We start from the raw sequence: 16,550 nt of genomic DNA, 5'->3' as shown, positions 1-16,550 counted from the left end.
TTAACACTATACAACAATGTTCTAGAATACACAAATATAATATTATTTAATGACTTCATGTATAACTACTTCAACTTATATTTCAAAATTCGAAACAGCTTACTTCTGAATATACATCTTCAAAATTCGAAACAGTCTTAATTCGAAATTCAAATTTCGTGCATTTTCAAAATGAATACATGCCTCATATACATCTTGTGTCACCTTAATAAATAAATCTCCAATGCTTCCTTCGTATAAAGGAGCTTTGCTTACTTTATTTTTTATTTTTTTTACTGAAGCTTTGCTTATTTCCTATAATATGCTTTATCATATAAAAAAAGTCCTACGTGTTTTTCTTCCCATTAATATGACCTCAGAATCTAACAACTTTTCCTTAAGGTAACTTTTATATATCACAATTTCATGATGATTACCAAAATTCAGAAAGTGTAGTCAATTTCAGCTAGCATTGCTCCATAGTCCATAATTCATACAAAATCAATGATATTGGACACAACCTAAATATTTTTTCCTAATACAGTTTATTTTTAATAAGAATTTAAATTTTGAACAAGTTGATCAAGTACACAAACGTTAATGGTAATAAATATATGAATATAAACTTATTTTTTGAGGGTAAGAGGGTAAAGACTCTTTCTCCACCGTTGCAAAAACCTCATACTTGTACACCGCTTCTTCCACATTCTACTCTTCTCAAAATTCCAATTCAATCCATGTTTGCTTCAGTGACCAACAGCAGCACCAATATTTTACGCCACTGCGCTCTCCTGCGTCCACGTGTCACTCCCATATTCCTCTCTCTGCTTCACAGGCTCGGTGCCTCAGCTCCAATGGACAACAATGCCCGCAGCAACCCCTTCTCCTCGTACGCTCACGCCTCTCCGAGGTTTTCCTCTCTCTTCTTCCTCGGAATTCACGAGTTTCCTTTCTCTTTTTGTTATCAAACTCGTTGTTTTTTATTTTCAGTCTTGAATTGATACAACAAAATCAAGGGGCAGTGTTTGAAATTTTAATGTCTCTGTTGAAATGTTGTGAATTTTTAAGGGTTTGATTGGTTTAGGAAATTGGATTGTGAATTGAAAAGGTTTAGATTTTGTGGCCAGTGTGTGTTGCTTGGTTTGTTGACTCAATTTTATGCTACTAGAGTTCCTTTTCATGGTTAATATTGGTACTTGCAATGAGAAACTACGTGATTCTTTATATTTGGGATTGTGGCTATACCAGTTGTATTTGGAGATGACTATCTTTCTGTTGTCGATGAATTCTTGGGGGCTGTAATTAATCAAGGGCCGAATGTGATTGAGCATTTTGATGTTTTCACTACTCAAGGAGGTGGAATAGAGGGGTTGTGTTGGCTTTGCATGGTTGGTGTTGGTGATCCATAGATTCTATTGGAAAATGATGCACTCATGTTGTTGTGTTCTAGTGAGATGTAGTTATGTACAAAACTCTTGATGATTGAAGCTCAAGACGCGCTGTTGCAATGCTGTGATTACATCACTTCTGTGTAAGTGATTACAGTAAAGAGAATTGTGGGCATGCGTTGATACGACTTATGGAGTGGGTATACTGTAAGTTTGTAACTCTTATTCTATGGGGACGGGCTTGGCATGATACAACTCACTTTGGGACTTTGCTCCTGCCTCTGGCTGCACTATCCTAACTTTGACCTCGAGGACGAGGTCTATTTTAATGGGAGAGGTGAGGTAATGTGATGACTGTTGAGTTGTGTGTTGACTCTGTCAAGTTGGTTACAAGGACAGGTGGCAACTATAGCTGAAAACAAAGGAAATGGATTGGATTTTCAGGAATTCCTACTCCATGCTTGTGATTCAATATTATGAATAAGTTTCTGTGTCATTGATTGCTTTACATTTTATGCATTTATCACTTCACTCAGTAGCTACGATTACAGAATCAAGTAGAAAGTTTATGCTTTTTGATATTTTATGGGCAGCACTGGCAGAGGAAAGGCTTTTGATATGAGAAATGATAGAGAGAGAACAAGAGGGCGTGGAGGTGGGAGTGGCTCAGGAAAGGACAAAATTGATTCTCTTGGTAGACTCCTGTAAGCATTACCTGACCCTCTAATCATTTTTTATTTTTCATAAACATTTCCTCTTTTATTTCCTTTCTTCAGAGCTGCCAAATATGAGTTTCATTTTTTTTTCCTTTTTGTATTACAAATCACAAAGTGGGTATTCTTATTCTTTATATGTGTGGAAAGAAGTTTGGCAAAGGAAACCTTGTAAGCAATATTGTCTTTGCCTTCAGATTTGAACAACAGAGAGAATGAACTTTGTGATATGTCTTAAATAAGCTGTTTTGTCATTGATTCTTGTATGAAGAAACTTCACTCAATTTATCTGTTTGATATCTGAAGGACACGAATTTTACGGCATATGGCATCTGAATTGAATTTGAATATGCGGAGTGATGGTTATGTAAAAGTTAATGATTTGCTAAAGCTGAATCTGAAGACATTTGCTAATATTCCACTGAAATTGCACACTATTGATGATATTAGGGAGGTCAGTTGTTTTCATATATGTTTTCTTCTCAACACATGTTCATTCCATTTTTTATGCTGCTGTGTCAATACCATTTCTGTTGTCATTAGATTCTTGCATCAAATTATCTGAGAAGAATTTGGGTGAAAATATAAAACTGTCATATAGTTGATATTAGCTAGACTCATCAATATGGTTTTTATTGTTATGAAGCATTAAAGATCAATTCATTGCATTGTGTATATTGACACTTTGAACTTCGAAAACTATTACGCGCTTTATCCTTGAATTGATTTAGTAGTTTCCTTCCTCACTTCCGTAGAAATTTAGAAGATTGATACTTGTCTTTCTCTTGTAAAAGCCGTCAGGATATGGTTGACAGCTTAAGAATTTACCTGATCCGTTCTTTCTGCTTTCAGCAACTAATTCTGTTATAAGTTAATAATTTATCAAATTGACTAGACACATTTTCATGTGTTTTTTTTATCAGCCAAAGAATTTATTTGTTGGTTGTATGACTGGTTTTAACCTACTCTAATTTTAACTTAATTCTATGTAATGTCTGTATGTTATGTTGGTTTTGAATGACTATTTATGCATATGCTTACTTAACCTCTTCTATATCTAAATTATACTTAAATGTATTTGTTGCAAAGTCTATCTCATTATCATATGAATTAACTGAAAGAAAAACATTTTATTCTAAAATATCTCTTGGTTATTCTCAGGCTGTTCGAAAAGATAATAAGCAGCGGTTTAGCCTCTTAGAAGAGAATGGGGAACTACTAATACGTGCAAACCAAGGCCACACAGTAAAGGTAAAATAATCGTTTTATCAAGTGTTGACATATCCAATTTGCTCTTGAAATTTGAAGTGTTGAAGAAATAATAGAACTTAAAGTAATTAGGTCCTTTCTCTGTAATGCATTCAAATACTAATGCACTGAATTTTCTGTTTAATTGATTTAGCTATTGTCATGTTCAGATGTCATTAATGAAAAACTCTACTAGTGATTAATGTCTTGCTTTATTCTCTCTTTCTTTTATTGACTGCCTGAGTGTTTTGTTTTCTTTATAAGAACTGCTAATATGACTTCATATATATCCATTACTTTCATGGTTAAATAAAGTCCAAAAGCACTTTAGATATGATATTGTTAGTAATGAAAATAAAACATATTTGTCATGTAACTAACATGATCTATTGTTCCTTTCCTTTTATGCCTTTAGATTGTTCGGTAGTTTTAAGTCCTATTTGGATAAACTTCTCCTTAAGCATTTATAGGGGAAGAAAATAAGAAGGTAAGATGCATTGAGCTTCCATGAGCAAACATCAGCTTATGTAAAATTCAAGTACATAAGTTTATTTTATCTTATGAAAGAAGCTTAATTCACTTTATATTTTTATTTTCTTCTCCTATAAGTGCTTATGGAGATGTTTATCCAAACAAAGCCTTAGGCATATGAACACAATGGAGTGGAAAAGTCTGTTCTATTTGGTTCCAAGGTGGAACCAAACTAACACTATTTTTAACCTTACTATGCTCTGTTCTCATTTTAAAAGACACCAAACATATAGAACATAACTCACGTATTATGTTCTGTCCTGTTCTACACTGCCTGAAGGTTGAGGGAGGCAAAACATCAAGGGATTGAAACAGAATGAACACTAGTTAGAAATTGGGATTGTTACAGCTTAATATTCTGTCTTGAAAACAGAGAAATGTTGATAATAGTTAATGGTTTCTACTGTCAATGAGCTAATTTTTTTTAACCATTGGCTGTATATTCCCTTACAGTACAATTATTGACTTTTCGTCTGCAGGCCGTTGAAACTGAAAGCTTGTTGAAACCAATCCTTTCAGCCGAAGAATTTCCAGGTGCATATTTATTTGAGATGGATTTTTTTTATGATATACTTGAGTCTTGGTGAAAATTGTACATTGCAATGCATTCACTTCTGAATGTTATGTTATTATGTTATGTACATATTTATAATTTAAAAATTATCTTTTGAATGGCGGATATGTTGCTATTTATGGTTACTGAAGTGCATATTCTATCTTTTATGAACACAATTCTAATTACTGAAGAGCTGTATATCTGTCTTTTCAAGTCATTCTATAAATTTGGATTTTTTTTTCTTCTGTTTTGCTATTTTATTTGTTTCATATGCTTGATTTTGCCACTATACAGTTTGTGTGCATGGAACCTACAGAAAGAACCTGGAATCAATTCTAGGATCTGGTCTGAAGCGCATGAAGAGATTGCATGTTCATTTTTCTTGTGGTTTACCAACAGATGGAGAAGTAATTAGTGGTAATGTGATATACTATTTAAAATGAATCCTATTTACTTATTGAAATTTAAATTTAGATATTTTGTTTTATTTTTGTTAGGCAAGTATATTTTCCTTCAGGAATATTAAGGATGTTAGTATGGTTCTCAGCTTTAAAATACAGAAGGAATGACAATCAAGATGTCTATTATAATTGATAATGTAGCTTTGTACCAAAGGTGGAATCCAAATGAAAAATTTCTTGTTTTGCCTCCTACCCTTTCACTTGTGTGTTTTCCCCCGAAAGCCGGAATATTAAAAATTTTAAACTTATTTCATAAAAGAGATTCAAATAATAATTTGTCCATCCTCCGAAGTCTCAATATGGGTTAGTTAAGTCAGTAACTTGGAAGCAAAATACCTGTATACTTTAGTGCTTTTTATTAGTGACTAATCATTTCTCTGCAATCCTATTATAGATAATTGTTTCAATTTAGCAATACAATATCTTTCACAGTTACTATTAATGATCACAGCTTGGATCTATTCGCATCACTTTATCCCTTTGCAACCTATCTGTTGGAGGGTGGAGACCTCGGAATTGGAAATCCCCTTTTTTTGGCTGACAAGGGAGTTACTGTGTCCTTTGAAATTTGTTTAGAATATTATAGTTGTTGCATAGACCATTTTACTCAATTCTTTGAAGAAAACAGTCTCGGCTTTTCAAGTCCTAATGTGTAGAGTGATCTTTATTAGTTTTCTGTTATTTCATTAGTTGCAGTAAGTTCTAGTACTTTGACTGGCCTCTTGTGTGCCTGTTACTTATTATCTACATCTATTTTTCCAGGTATGAGGCAGGATGTCAATGTTCTGATCTTTCTAGACGTTAGAAAAGCATTAGAAGGTATGATATGACAATATTCCAAACATGTTCTGAACTGAATGTCTACAAGTTCATCTTGAAATGTTGGATTTTTTGTTGTCTATTGATAGTGAGTAAAATCTACAACAAATAAGACTACTGATAGCTACTTCTCTATATATTTTTTCATCCTATTTCAGAAGGTATGAAGCTTTACATTTCTGACAACAAGGTGATCTTGACGGAAGGTTTTGATGGTGTTGTTCCTGCCAAGTATTTTGAAAAGATAGAATCATGGCCCAGCAGACAGCCCATTCCTTTTTAAAGTTCTCTTACAATTTTGCTTTTACTTAGGATCACAGTACGTTGAGGTTTACTAGATGATTGTGTAAACCTCTCACAAGAATTACTACTTGATTCCTAGTTTTTGTTTTTTTTAATGATTAAGTTTACTTTGGGTCATTGAATTATATATACTATGTTTTTCTTTTTGCCAGATTGAGTTATATATATGTAAAGATTTTCTTTTGACGGAATGAATATATATATATATATATATATATATGTGTGTGTGTGTGTAAAGATAGAGCATTATGTAACATTATCAGTTATATTTTCTTGTTGAATTTTTAATTATTCATCCTTATTTCAAAATTATGCTAATTACCCTCTTAATCAGTTTTATAGTTTTTAATCAATTTTTGACCAATATATGTGTGTAAAGATTTTATAGTTTTTTTTTAATCTATTTTAACCAATAATATTCGAAGGAGTGTGTTCCACTTCTCAGCCAAGCTTTCTCCCATGGGTTGACATGTATCACATTCGTATTTATGCATTTTTTTTAAATAACATTTTTTTGCTTAAAAATAAATAATAAAACATGAGATAAAATCAAATATTTTTAACATAATCAAACAATAAAAAATATATTTATATTTCTAAAATTTTAAAAATAGTTCATATATATATAAGTAAATTACTTTTTTAAAATCAAATGTCAGGAAGCAAAATGGTACAAATTTACTTTTTTTTTTATCAATTGATTTAATTGATTGACTAGAGAGTGCCTGAATTATCATATCTTTTTCTTTTATGTTCCGAACATTTAGCCAAAAAGATGTAGATGCGTTTTGCATAAAAAATTAGGGCATGGAAAAAAAATGTATATGGTTGTCATCTAAACCTCACAAGGGGTTGAATACAATCTAAAATGTGGAAAACTATGGAAGAATGACGACATCTTAAGGCCACAATTAGATCAAATTCCCCAGAAAGAAAATATTATCTTAATCCGGTAGAATTGCAATTTTCTCCATTTTCATGGAACACTAATACCTAAAGAATGCAGTATGACCCGAAAGATCTAGATAGCCTGCTACCAAAAAATTTATACAAAAGTATACGAAGACAACTTTACACTAGTGATCAAATCATGCATGCACCAATCCCTTATGTGGCAAAAAAGGCACAATGTACACATGCTTCATTCCTCAACATCCCAGTGGATATTTAACTGCTTTTCATTGACTTTTAAGAAAATCCTTCAAGGAAAATGGTGGAGGCCCCCCATCCTGCAATGAGCAAATGAAGGAATCAGTTTGAAACACTGACTAATTAATTTGTGGACAATAAAGTAGTTACATCTCTTGTTGCACTTGTGTGCGGGTGCTTACGTGCTCTTAAAAATAGATGAGCAAACAAATGGTTTATCAGTTGGACAGAATTAGTGTCAAAGCTTAAATATGCTGCCATCGAAAACTAAAACTGAAACAGGAAAATTATCAATTGCCTAACCTCCTGGCTTAAGCATTGTCTAACTACTGAGGTCTGTTGTATAAGCCGCTCCATGGCAGTGTGGATGGGAAGGTTAAAGTGTGCTGGCCATCACCAACATCAACAGAAAAAAATAAACAAAAAGACAAAGACTGTAGATCATATTTAGCAGGGATAGAACAAAGTATTGAGATTTGCAATAAAATATATATTAAGTATACAGAGTATAGTGAAGTTAACCAACCGAGAATAGTTTGATTCAAACTATCCACAACTTGTTGCCGATAGTCTAAGCCAATCAGATGAAACATTGGGCATTCCACTGGATTCTCATAAGCAAGAAGGGACATAAAACCCTGAATCAAGGGCAGCTTTATGTTTACTTGAACCTTAAAAGCACACTCATGTATCAATAAATTGTTAGCAAAAGGTAAACATACTTCTATTTTTTCCATATATTTCTGCTCCTTCACACTAAAAGGACTCAACTTGGTCTGAGCAAACTCCAAAGCTTCTGCCCTGCCAATAACATGAGATTCTATGAAAGCAAGAAGTTTGCAACATGCTCTCTTGGAAGTAAAATTAATCTCATCTTACCATTCCTTAGAGCAGACAAGGTCTACAAAATGAAGGCTTAGAAGATCAAACAGCAAATCGTTATTGTTCTCCAGAATATCCTGTGCCAGCTGCCCTGTGAGCTCAATCGCCTTAAGTACATTTCCCTCCAATGCATGGTGAAAGATTCCTAAAGATGAATGAAATTTATCCATCAAGGAGGCCTTACTACCTATAATATGCACCAATTACAAACAATTTAGATTTAGGAAGCAATCCCCAGCATCCTCTGCAAGTGGAGAGGAGGGGAGAAATATTAAAAAGTCAAGAGAAGGCAACAAGATATGTTAGTTCAAAGGTATGCAAGAAAACAGTATATTTGACAAAACTCAGACAACATTGTCAAAAACCCAATTAGATGTTTCAAGTGGCATTAAGAGCAAAAATTGATTCAGCACCCTTCAATTTGAGGTCCAGTAATCCAATGCTCATGTTTATATGATACAAATCTCTCAACAGTGACAACTAAGCAGGGTTTGAAGTACACAAGCAAATAAAATATGACATTCACAAGCAACCAAAGGTCTTCAATCCACCTTTTAAACTGAAATACAACAATAAAAACCTACTTTTTCTTTTTTCCATGTTCTCCAAATGATCTGCAGGCTGCTTCATCCCAGTGCAAGAAATGAATGACTCTGATGACTCTTTGTAGCAATTATGTATAAGGTATGACAGAATGATGTTGTTGACATCTTTTTCATTTATAGCCTGTACAGAAATTAGCACCAAAAGTTATGGACAAGAGAAATAATATAAGTATATAACCCGGAATTCATAATTGTCCACACGCAGAAACAAATAAAGCACCTAATAGTAACCACATATACAACAGTTATCTTAGAAGTAGCAATGCTGCATGAGCTCAAATTCAGTTTTTTTTCTCTCTCAGAAAAAACAAGTTCAAAAAACACAGCTAAGAAGGAACTGCTTAAATTGAAATATTTTCCATCATAGAATTAAGTAGAAAAATGGATCCACAGAAACAACAAAGAATCAAGCCTCAACAAATCCCAACTAGCTCGAGTTTTCAAAAATCCTCAAAACAACAGCTTATTTACTTAAATATGATATTTAAGCACGTGATAGAAAAATATTTAAGCACGAATCAGATTTCAATAAAAAAAAATACCATGGCAACGCCCAAAATATACACAGCATATAAATTACTACAAACCCTTCTACATACAAACAGGTTACACAGAGAACAATAATGCAGTCCGGCTGTGCATATGAAATGACAAGTTCATAATTTCAATTGATTTGAGACTTATCAAGACCAATGCATCACAAACAAAACATTCTAGGGATTGAATAGAATAGAATTAAAAATGAAAATCGTTTTAGACTTACTTTGCTGCAAAAGGAGAAGCCAGAATCATCAATATAAATATAACGAAGAAAGAAGAGTAGAGTGAAATAGAAAAGGGGAATGGAAGCGCAATATTAGGTAAAGGAGAAGCAAAAGAAACGTACAATTTGTTCGTATTGGCAAGGATCAACGTCCATGGTTGGGAGGGATACTCCGAAAAGGGACGAAAGCGAAGAAGAAGAAAGCAAGAAACACAAAAGAAAGAAAAGGGTATTGTAATTGGTTATTACTAACTATATTACTACACGTCTATATATATATATATATATATATATAAGCTGCAGAAAGAAAAGGGTACCAATGGAATAGAAGTATGGAACTGAAGAAGCCGCCACAAGCCGACACGACACCGCACCCTCAACCTCAAGTCCTCAACTAAGATTTTATTAACGGTAAGTAACTAGTATTAACTAGAAATTTTAAGAAAGAAATATATTGTTACTAATTTTAAATTTTATTATACATATTTCTTTTCTCACGTTTTGTTTGTCGTTGTTATAGGTAACAAAAAAAATATATCTCATTTTAATTATAGTTTTTTTTGTTACTATGTTATTATTGAAAAAAAGTTTCCATCGGTGATTTTATCAATAATAATCTCTATAAGAATCTAACGGCCAACATTTAATAGATTTTTCTTAGATTGAGAAAAGATAAATGAAAAGAATTTAATTAATATGTAAGATGATATATATAATAAGAAATTATTCATTTCGTTATAAAATGACTTATGTTTAAGATTTTTTTACACAGATAAAAAAAAAATTTCAAGATAATAGTATTTATTAGGAGATAATTTTATGAAAATATACTTATTTTCTTTCTTAATTTCAATAAATATATTATTAAATTTTCAAGATGATTAAAGAGAAAAATAGGAATTTCTTTTTTGAGTATTTCACTAAAAAGTGAGAACATCAATCAATTTAAATTTTTTTAAAAGACTAAAATTATAATCATTTTAAGATGTAGGAAACATAAACAAAATTTTATAAAATCTAAAATATTGATTGTATTTCTTAGTTCATGTATGAAAACCTTAAACTTCAAATGAGATGAAAAAAGTATTGATTTTTTAATTAACAACTGCTCGTATATTTTATATTTTAAAATGAGGGAATGTTGATTGTATAATTTTTTCCTTTGATTTTTAACACTCAAAAGACTAAAATCATTATTTTTGTCCTTACTACTACATGACACTTGTTAATTGCTTATATTTTAATGACAGGTTAATTAACCATTCCAAGTGGCATCTACTAGTGTATGTGGTATTTCCTCAATTTTTTTTATTCTTCTTTTAAGGTTCTTACATAATAACAAAGAATGCAATAAAATTTCTTGATCTTTATAATAAAATAGTTATTATGTTTTTTATTTTACCTTTTTGCATTTTTACTTCACAATTAATTAATACGTTTAAATTATTTAAAGATTGAGTGGAAAGTAAGGATATAATTGACAAAAGAGTTGACAATTAATGTTATATTGAATTTTGAAAATAAGAAATAAATAAATAATTTTTTTTAAAAAAAACTCGACAGTTAAAAATGAATGGGGGAGTATCATGCTAGCATGGGATACCTCTAAAAAAAATTTAGATCCTCAAAAAATATTAATTTACTTTAAAATTAAATGAACATCAAGGATCAACATTGATGACTTTATATTTTGCAGAATCAAAGTAAAAATACAAGGATTAAAACACACTCATTTTATAGGACCAAAAATAGTGATTTTAAGTGTTAGATATATGAAAAATAAACATTTTTTTTATATTAACCAAAATCAAAACTTGTTCATCTTAGAAAAGTAAAAATATATTTAAGCCTAACATTTTTTTTATCTAATATAGAAGTTACATAAAATCACTTCAATTCAAAATTTATTTTAAATCCAAAATTACTTCCTCAATATGATGCTAAAACACATGTAAACATCAACATAAAATCACAATATCTATAAACCAATAGGGTCAGTCTAGTTTGCATAAGGTCATGGAAGCAAACCCTATTACCACCGTTGCGCACATTCTAAATAAAAACAAGAACTAAGCATATAATATGAGTAGCTCACACTGTGATTAGTTAAGGTTCGAATTCTCACGAAAGGAAGTGTATCTGATCTTGTCTTAAAAGAAATTGTATCTATAAGATAATATTTGTGAAAACAATACATTAACTAGTATTTTAACGTGAATTCAAATATGTAAATACATGATAACCAAATTATTGATACAGGTTAATTAATTAATAATAAAATTGTATAAGTATTATTTTAATTCTTGAAAGTACATTTTCAGTATTTATGAATTTCAGTAATTAAATTAATATTTTAATAATTTTATAAGATTAAATTGATCATTATTCTTATAGGTATTAATTTTAGTAATAAGTAAGAAAATCTCAATTTTGAAGTTCGAATTCTAAACCCTAAATCTCTAACCTTTGACAATGGGCATGTGTGTAGAACAACTTCCTGGATTCTTAGTCAGTTTGAAGTTCGAATCACAATCCTCAGAAGAAGCTTTAAATCTTTTACTCAAAAGTCGTTACAATATTAACATTAAAAGCAACAATAAAAAAACATAGTTTCATGCTGACCATTTAATCTAAAAATTGTGCACTGACTTAAAACAACTCTGCATGCCTGCAATTGTCACGTATTCAAACAACATGTCACGTGTACTTACATTAATTCAAACAGAGATAGATTAATAATAAAATTAAATTGTCACAACATTTATATATTATAAGATCCAGACTAAATCTTTCAAGAGAAAATTGACACAGAATATATGTTTGAGTACAATAAGTCATTTACCCATAATAAAATTACTATGTATTTTTTAAACAAAATTAAAAAATATTTAGAAAGAGAAGAGAGAATGAGTGGGAGAAAGAAATAAATGAGTTATTTAAACAATAAATTATTATGTTGTTTTCAAATAATATCAAAAAATAGTTGATTTTTTTTTTCAAATAATTTGATGTTGACTGTTAAAATGCTCTAACATGTGATATATATATATATATATATATATATATATATATATATATATATATATATATATATATATATATATATATATAAAGATTAAAAAAAATTGAGATTTTTCTCCTTCAATTTAGGTGGCATAAAAGTTTAAACTCTTATCATTACATACGACGTCATCATCATTTAATAATTCATTCCGTCTTCAGTGTCGAATGTATAAGACAAGGCATCTCTAGTAAGATAAGAAACAACTCATTTCTGAAAAAGAAAAAGAAAAAACACGTATATTAAGACTTTCACCACGGCTATGCCATTTTAATTTGCGCTATTCTTGAATTTTAATGTTTTTCTTTATTGCGTCACAATGAAATGAAGCAATTAGCAGAATCATTATTGATTATACCATTAAGCATTTAGCCATGTCTTAACAGTCACCTAAAATAATTAAAAAACAATGTCTTAACTGTTAGGTTTAATCAATACCTTATTTAACTGAAAGGGTTAATATAAGTGTAAAATTTCACTATGTTTATTTATTTAATTGAAAATTCGCGTTGAATCCTTAAAGTGTGTAAAAAAATTTTAAACCAATAATGATCACATACTCAAAACACGAAATTAGATTTTGACCCTACCAATAAGTTAGAAGATACTCATAATATCTAAACTAGACAAAAAAAAATTAGCATCTTATTTTTATTATTCAAATGATTGGCTAAATACGTTTCAGATGCTCACCTTGAATTATAATTTATTTCTTACATTTTTGAAATCACTAATTTAATTTACAAATATATAAATATTTACAGATTAGTCCAACTTATAATAAGTTTCAAACATTATCATGGTATCTTACAAAATTCCAACTAATCATGTCATGCGATCTAATATTCTATTAGAATTTTCCCCATAATTCAACACGCCTGTCTTCCAATCAACCATTGATTGTGAAACTGAGTCAAATATAATGAATATGTCTCATATTCCAATTATTTATACATTTCAAAAGGCATAAATCATTCCGCCTTCAGTCTCTTGCAGTATAATATCTCAGGAAGAAACACAATAATTTTCCTAACCCTATCCCTCAAAATAATAATTTTACGCTTAAATCTTAACTAAGCTCGATCTCTGAAAAATGACACTATTCGATAACTTCAGTAGCCACAATTAAACTTAACAAAAGTCCCAAAATCTCATTACTACAATACTACCAGGGTTTCAGTTAAAGTAAACTAGAGCTAATTAAAGTCATATATATAAGAATGTAGATTTGGAGTGAAGTTACATAATTAAGATAACTCTTTAGGTGCTGTTTCCATGGTTTTCTAATTCTTGTGCTCTTTTTCAATCAATACCTTGTTAGTCTAAATTTGTATTTGTTCTTGTTTTCGAATTACTAATTAGAGGTTTACACTTGAGAAACCTTATGTAAGTTTTATCCAATATTTTTTGTCAGCTGAGACCATACACAGAAAATAATTATGCTCCAGTTAGATGAAGTATTACGTGGGCAGCAAAATTATTATATTCACTATGATTGGTAATATTAACGATTGAAAGTAGTGATTATTAACAAATATTGAGCAAATGAAATTACGCAACAAAATTAACAGCTTGTATTGTATTGTATATATCCCCTATATACCACTTTGAAGTCAGGTCAAGAGGAAGGAAAGGCATCTTTAACAGCAGAAGCAGCAGTGAGGTAATTAAGCGTGTTCTTCTCCCTCTTCAACCTCGTGGTAGTGTCCTCCAACTGCAGAAGCGCTTGTTGCTCCCTCGGAGTACCCTCCAACGTGCTTCCAACAAAGAATAAAAACGGCGTTGGAAAGAGATTATGTTGTTATATATAATACTAAAATTTCTAATGTATATTTAATGTGCATGTAAATTTAGATGATAAATTTTGTGATAATTATTTTTGATATAATAATTAATGTATGAAACTTATGGATTGTTCAACCTGTATCAGTTTTAAAAAAGGATAAAATGGAAATCGCGCACAATTGCTCACCCAGCAATTGTGGGTGCACTTAGCAACAGTCCTGAATTTCTACATCCCAATCATTTCAAGGCCCAATCTCTATTATGGCCCGTTTTCCCTTTACCATCCATTAACAGGCTCAGACCAGTTTGGTGACCTTTTTTCAATCGGGTGTTTCTTTCTGCACTTCTCGTGTTACTTATGAAATGATGATTCTGGAAGCAGTATGATAAGTGCAGAAAGCAATTGCCTTTCCAATCCGACAAGATAGATCGATTGGTTGGAACTGAATTTAATAACACTAATTTCAAGTTCCAATGTCTATGATGTATTGTTTCCCTTTTCTATTCCTAAATTGTTTTCGGCTAAAGCTTCCCACCCCATAAAAATAAGGGTAATTGTTGGATACACCATCTTTAATGGTTAAACATACCTTTGTATTTTCCCCCCCAAAATTTCACTTCTCGGAAATTAATTTTCAAAAGGTGTTTTTACATGTTTTTTTTAAAGCTACTGTGGGGAGTGATTTTCGAAACTATAAATAGAATGAGATGTTTTTAACTGTAAAGAATAAAAGAAAAAATTGATGTAACTATAAGTAACAAAATGCGAATTAAACCTTTAATTTATGGTTGTTAAAATTTGTCATTTTTTTTTAGATTTTATACATCTCTAGTTTCAATTTTGTAGTAATTTTGAAGGATTTGGATGTAAGGACATTAGACAACTTTAAATAGAAATGACCAAAATGATTAAAAAAATAATGAGATGTTTTGAATTATAAGGTCTAAAAGAGAAAACTATTGTAACTATATAAATTAAAAGAGTAATTATTGCTTAAAACTCTTATTCTAAATTTTCTCCAAATAAAACATAAATTTACTTATTAAAAAAAATACAATTTCTGTTTATTTTTCAACCACCATAATTAGTCATGCACTAGTTTGAGTAATGTATTTTATGAATAATAAACATATTTTAGTAAAATTATTTCAATAATTAATATTTTTATTATTTTTAGTTTATGTGAAAAAATTTAAACATTACTCATTTTGGACTTAAGAATAATAAGAAAAAAAAATACTAAAAACACTTAGTTGAAATTTATTGAAAAACATAAAATTTTATATAGATTTTATATCATATTTAATTAATCTCTCCTAATTTTTTATTTTTTTAACAAATTTTAATCAATAAAAAGAATGTGTTATATAAAGTGTGTTAGTATATATATAATTCTCGAATTATTAATTATCCGATGAAAAAAATAGTAAAAAAAACTATTCATGTGACACAAAATAAAAAGCTTTTGGCATATTCCACGTGGAGTCAGCGACAAAGGTGAGAAGTTTATATTCGTGAGCATTCCCAACCCAATGTCTAAATGGACCATTTTCCAACAACAGCCCAAATAAAGAATTTGCCGGTGGGTTTTGCTTTGCACCACTCAAATAGGCTTATGCTTTGTGAATCCATAACTCCAATACCAATTGTCGATGACATGTAATAGTGGTTCAAACGATTTTTTTTTAAATGTATTTTACGAATTAATTTAAAATCATAGATTTAATAAAAAAAAATACATATAAACAAATTATATATGTAAACCTATGATTTTTTTTATATATAAATTTTTATTTACAATACAATTTTTTAGAACTGTCCATTGTGCTGGATATACCAGCAAAGCAAATTGACTGGTGCGCAAAGGAAAATCCTTTACGAGTTAAGCACACCTAGGTAACTAGAAGAAAACTAGTGATATTTGTATTTGTTTGTATGAATTTTTATATTTTAGATAAAACATTAAATTTGATTTATTAAAACAGTATATTTTATTTATAAAAAAACAGTATTTTTTTATTATACATGTAATATAATATATTAAAATGAAAAAGGAGAAGAAAGGGAGGGATCGTTTTATAGTTTATACAAAGGGCAGGTTAAATAAAAAATGAAAAATATACAGTTAAGGGTAATTTAATCCGACAAAATATACACGTTAAAACTTCGTATTATCTTTATTATTGATATAATAAAATGAAAATTATTCGATGAAACAATAAAATAAAATAATCCATGGTGACCCACAAGTTAAAAGTATCCACGTGAGCAGATAAACAAATGAGGAAAAATAAAATTTTAATTTA

General features: G+C 30.1%; 2 protein-coding genes across 5 annotated transcripts; one reads left to right on the top strand and one right to left on the bottom strand.

Moving 5' to 3' along the window:
- The first annotated feature begins 627 nt into the window (after positions 1-627).
- Positions 628-6,207, top strand: LOC114392404 (tRNA 2'-phosphotransferase 1-like). 2 transcript variants are annotated; one of them, XM_028353531.1, is made up of 8 exons: positions 628-889; positions 1,961-2,071; positions 2,387-2,534; positions 3,242-3,331; positions 4,339-4,393; positions 4,710-4,832; positions 5,639-5,695; positions 5,854-6,207. In XM_028353531.1, the coding sequence occupies exons 1-8, from the start codon at positions 717-719 to the stop codon at positions 5,976-5,978; spliced, it is 882 nt and encodes a 293-aa protein (XP_028209332.1). In that variant the 5' UTR covers positions 628-716; the 3' UTR covers positions 5,979-6,207. The 2 variants fall into 2 exon arrangements, with proteins under 2 accessions (XP_028209332.1, XP_028209333.1); XM_028353532.1 differs by lacking the exons at positions 5,639-5,695; positions 5,854-6,207 and adding an exon at positions 5,328-5,629.
- A 567-nt stretch (positions 6,208-6,774) lies between these two features.
- On the bottom strand, positions 6,775-9,665 carry LOC114392670 (glucose-induced degradation protein 8 homolog). Of its 3 annotated transcripts, none has more exons than XM_028353878.1 (7): positions 9,521-9,665; positions 8,614-8,755; positions 8,027-8,216; positions 7,870-7,948; positions 7,674-7,785; positions 7,451-7,533; positions 6,775-7,227 (listed from the first exon to the last, which is right to left on the bottom strand). In XM_028353878.1, exons 1-7 carry the CDS (start codon positions 9,551-9,553, stop codon positions 7,177-7,179), a joined length of 690 nt encoding a protein of 229 aa, XP_028209679.1. In that variant the 5' UTR covers positions 9,554-9,665; the 3' UTR covers positions 6,775-7,176. The 3 variants fall into 3 exon arrangements, with proteins under 3 accessions (XP_028209679.1, XP_028209680.1, XP_028209681.1); XM_028353879.1 differs by having other exon boundaries at positions 8,027-8,174; positions 9,521-9,663; XM_028353880.1 differs by lacking the exon at positions 9,521-9,665 and adding an exon at positions 9,398-9,500.
- Between the last annotated feature and the right edge of the window lie 6,885 nt (positions 9,666-16,550).

Source organism: Glycine soja, chromosome 17 (assembly GCF_004193775.1).
Source record: "Glycine soja cultivar W05 chromosome 17, ASM419377v2, whole genome shotgun sequence".
In the NCBI taxonomy this organism is placed as follows: Eukaryota; Viridiplantae; Streptophyta; class Magnoliopsida; order Fabales; family Fabaceae; genus Glycine; species Glycine soja.
Note: the sequence above shows the minus strand (reverse complement) of the source record. Positions and strands in the feature narration are given on the sequence as shown.

Excerpts from the sequence above, each read along its gene's own strand:
- LOC114392404 (XM_028353531.1), top strand. The coding sequence starts at position 717 with ATGTTTGCTTCAGTGACCAACAGCAGCACCAATATTTTACGCCACTGC. Across the intron at positions 3,332-4,338 it reads ACCAAGGCCACACAGTAAAG|GCCGTTGAAACTGAAAGCTT; the intron begins GTAAAATAATCG and ends TTTCGTCTGCAG. Across the intron at positions 4,394-4,709 it reads TTCAGCCGAAGAATTTCCAG|TTTGTGTGCATGGAACCTAC; the intron begins GTGCATATTTAT and ends GCCACTATACAG.
- LOC114392670 (XM_028353878.1), bottom strand. The coding sequence starts at position 9,553 with ATGGACGTTGATCCTTGCCAATACGAACAAATT. Across the intron at positions 7,949-8,026 it reads CTTGTCTGCTCTAAGGAATG|GGCAGAAGCTTTGGAGTTTG; the intron begins GTAAGATGAGAT and ends TGTTATTGGCAG. Across the intron at positions 7,228-7,450 it reads GACAATGCTTAAGCCAGGAG|GATGGGGGGCCTCCACCATT; the intron begins GTTAGGCAATTG and ends TGCTCATTGCAG.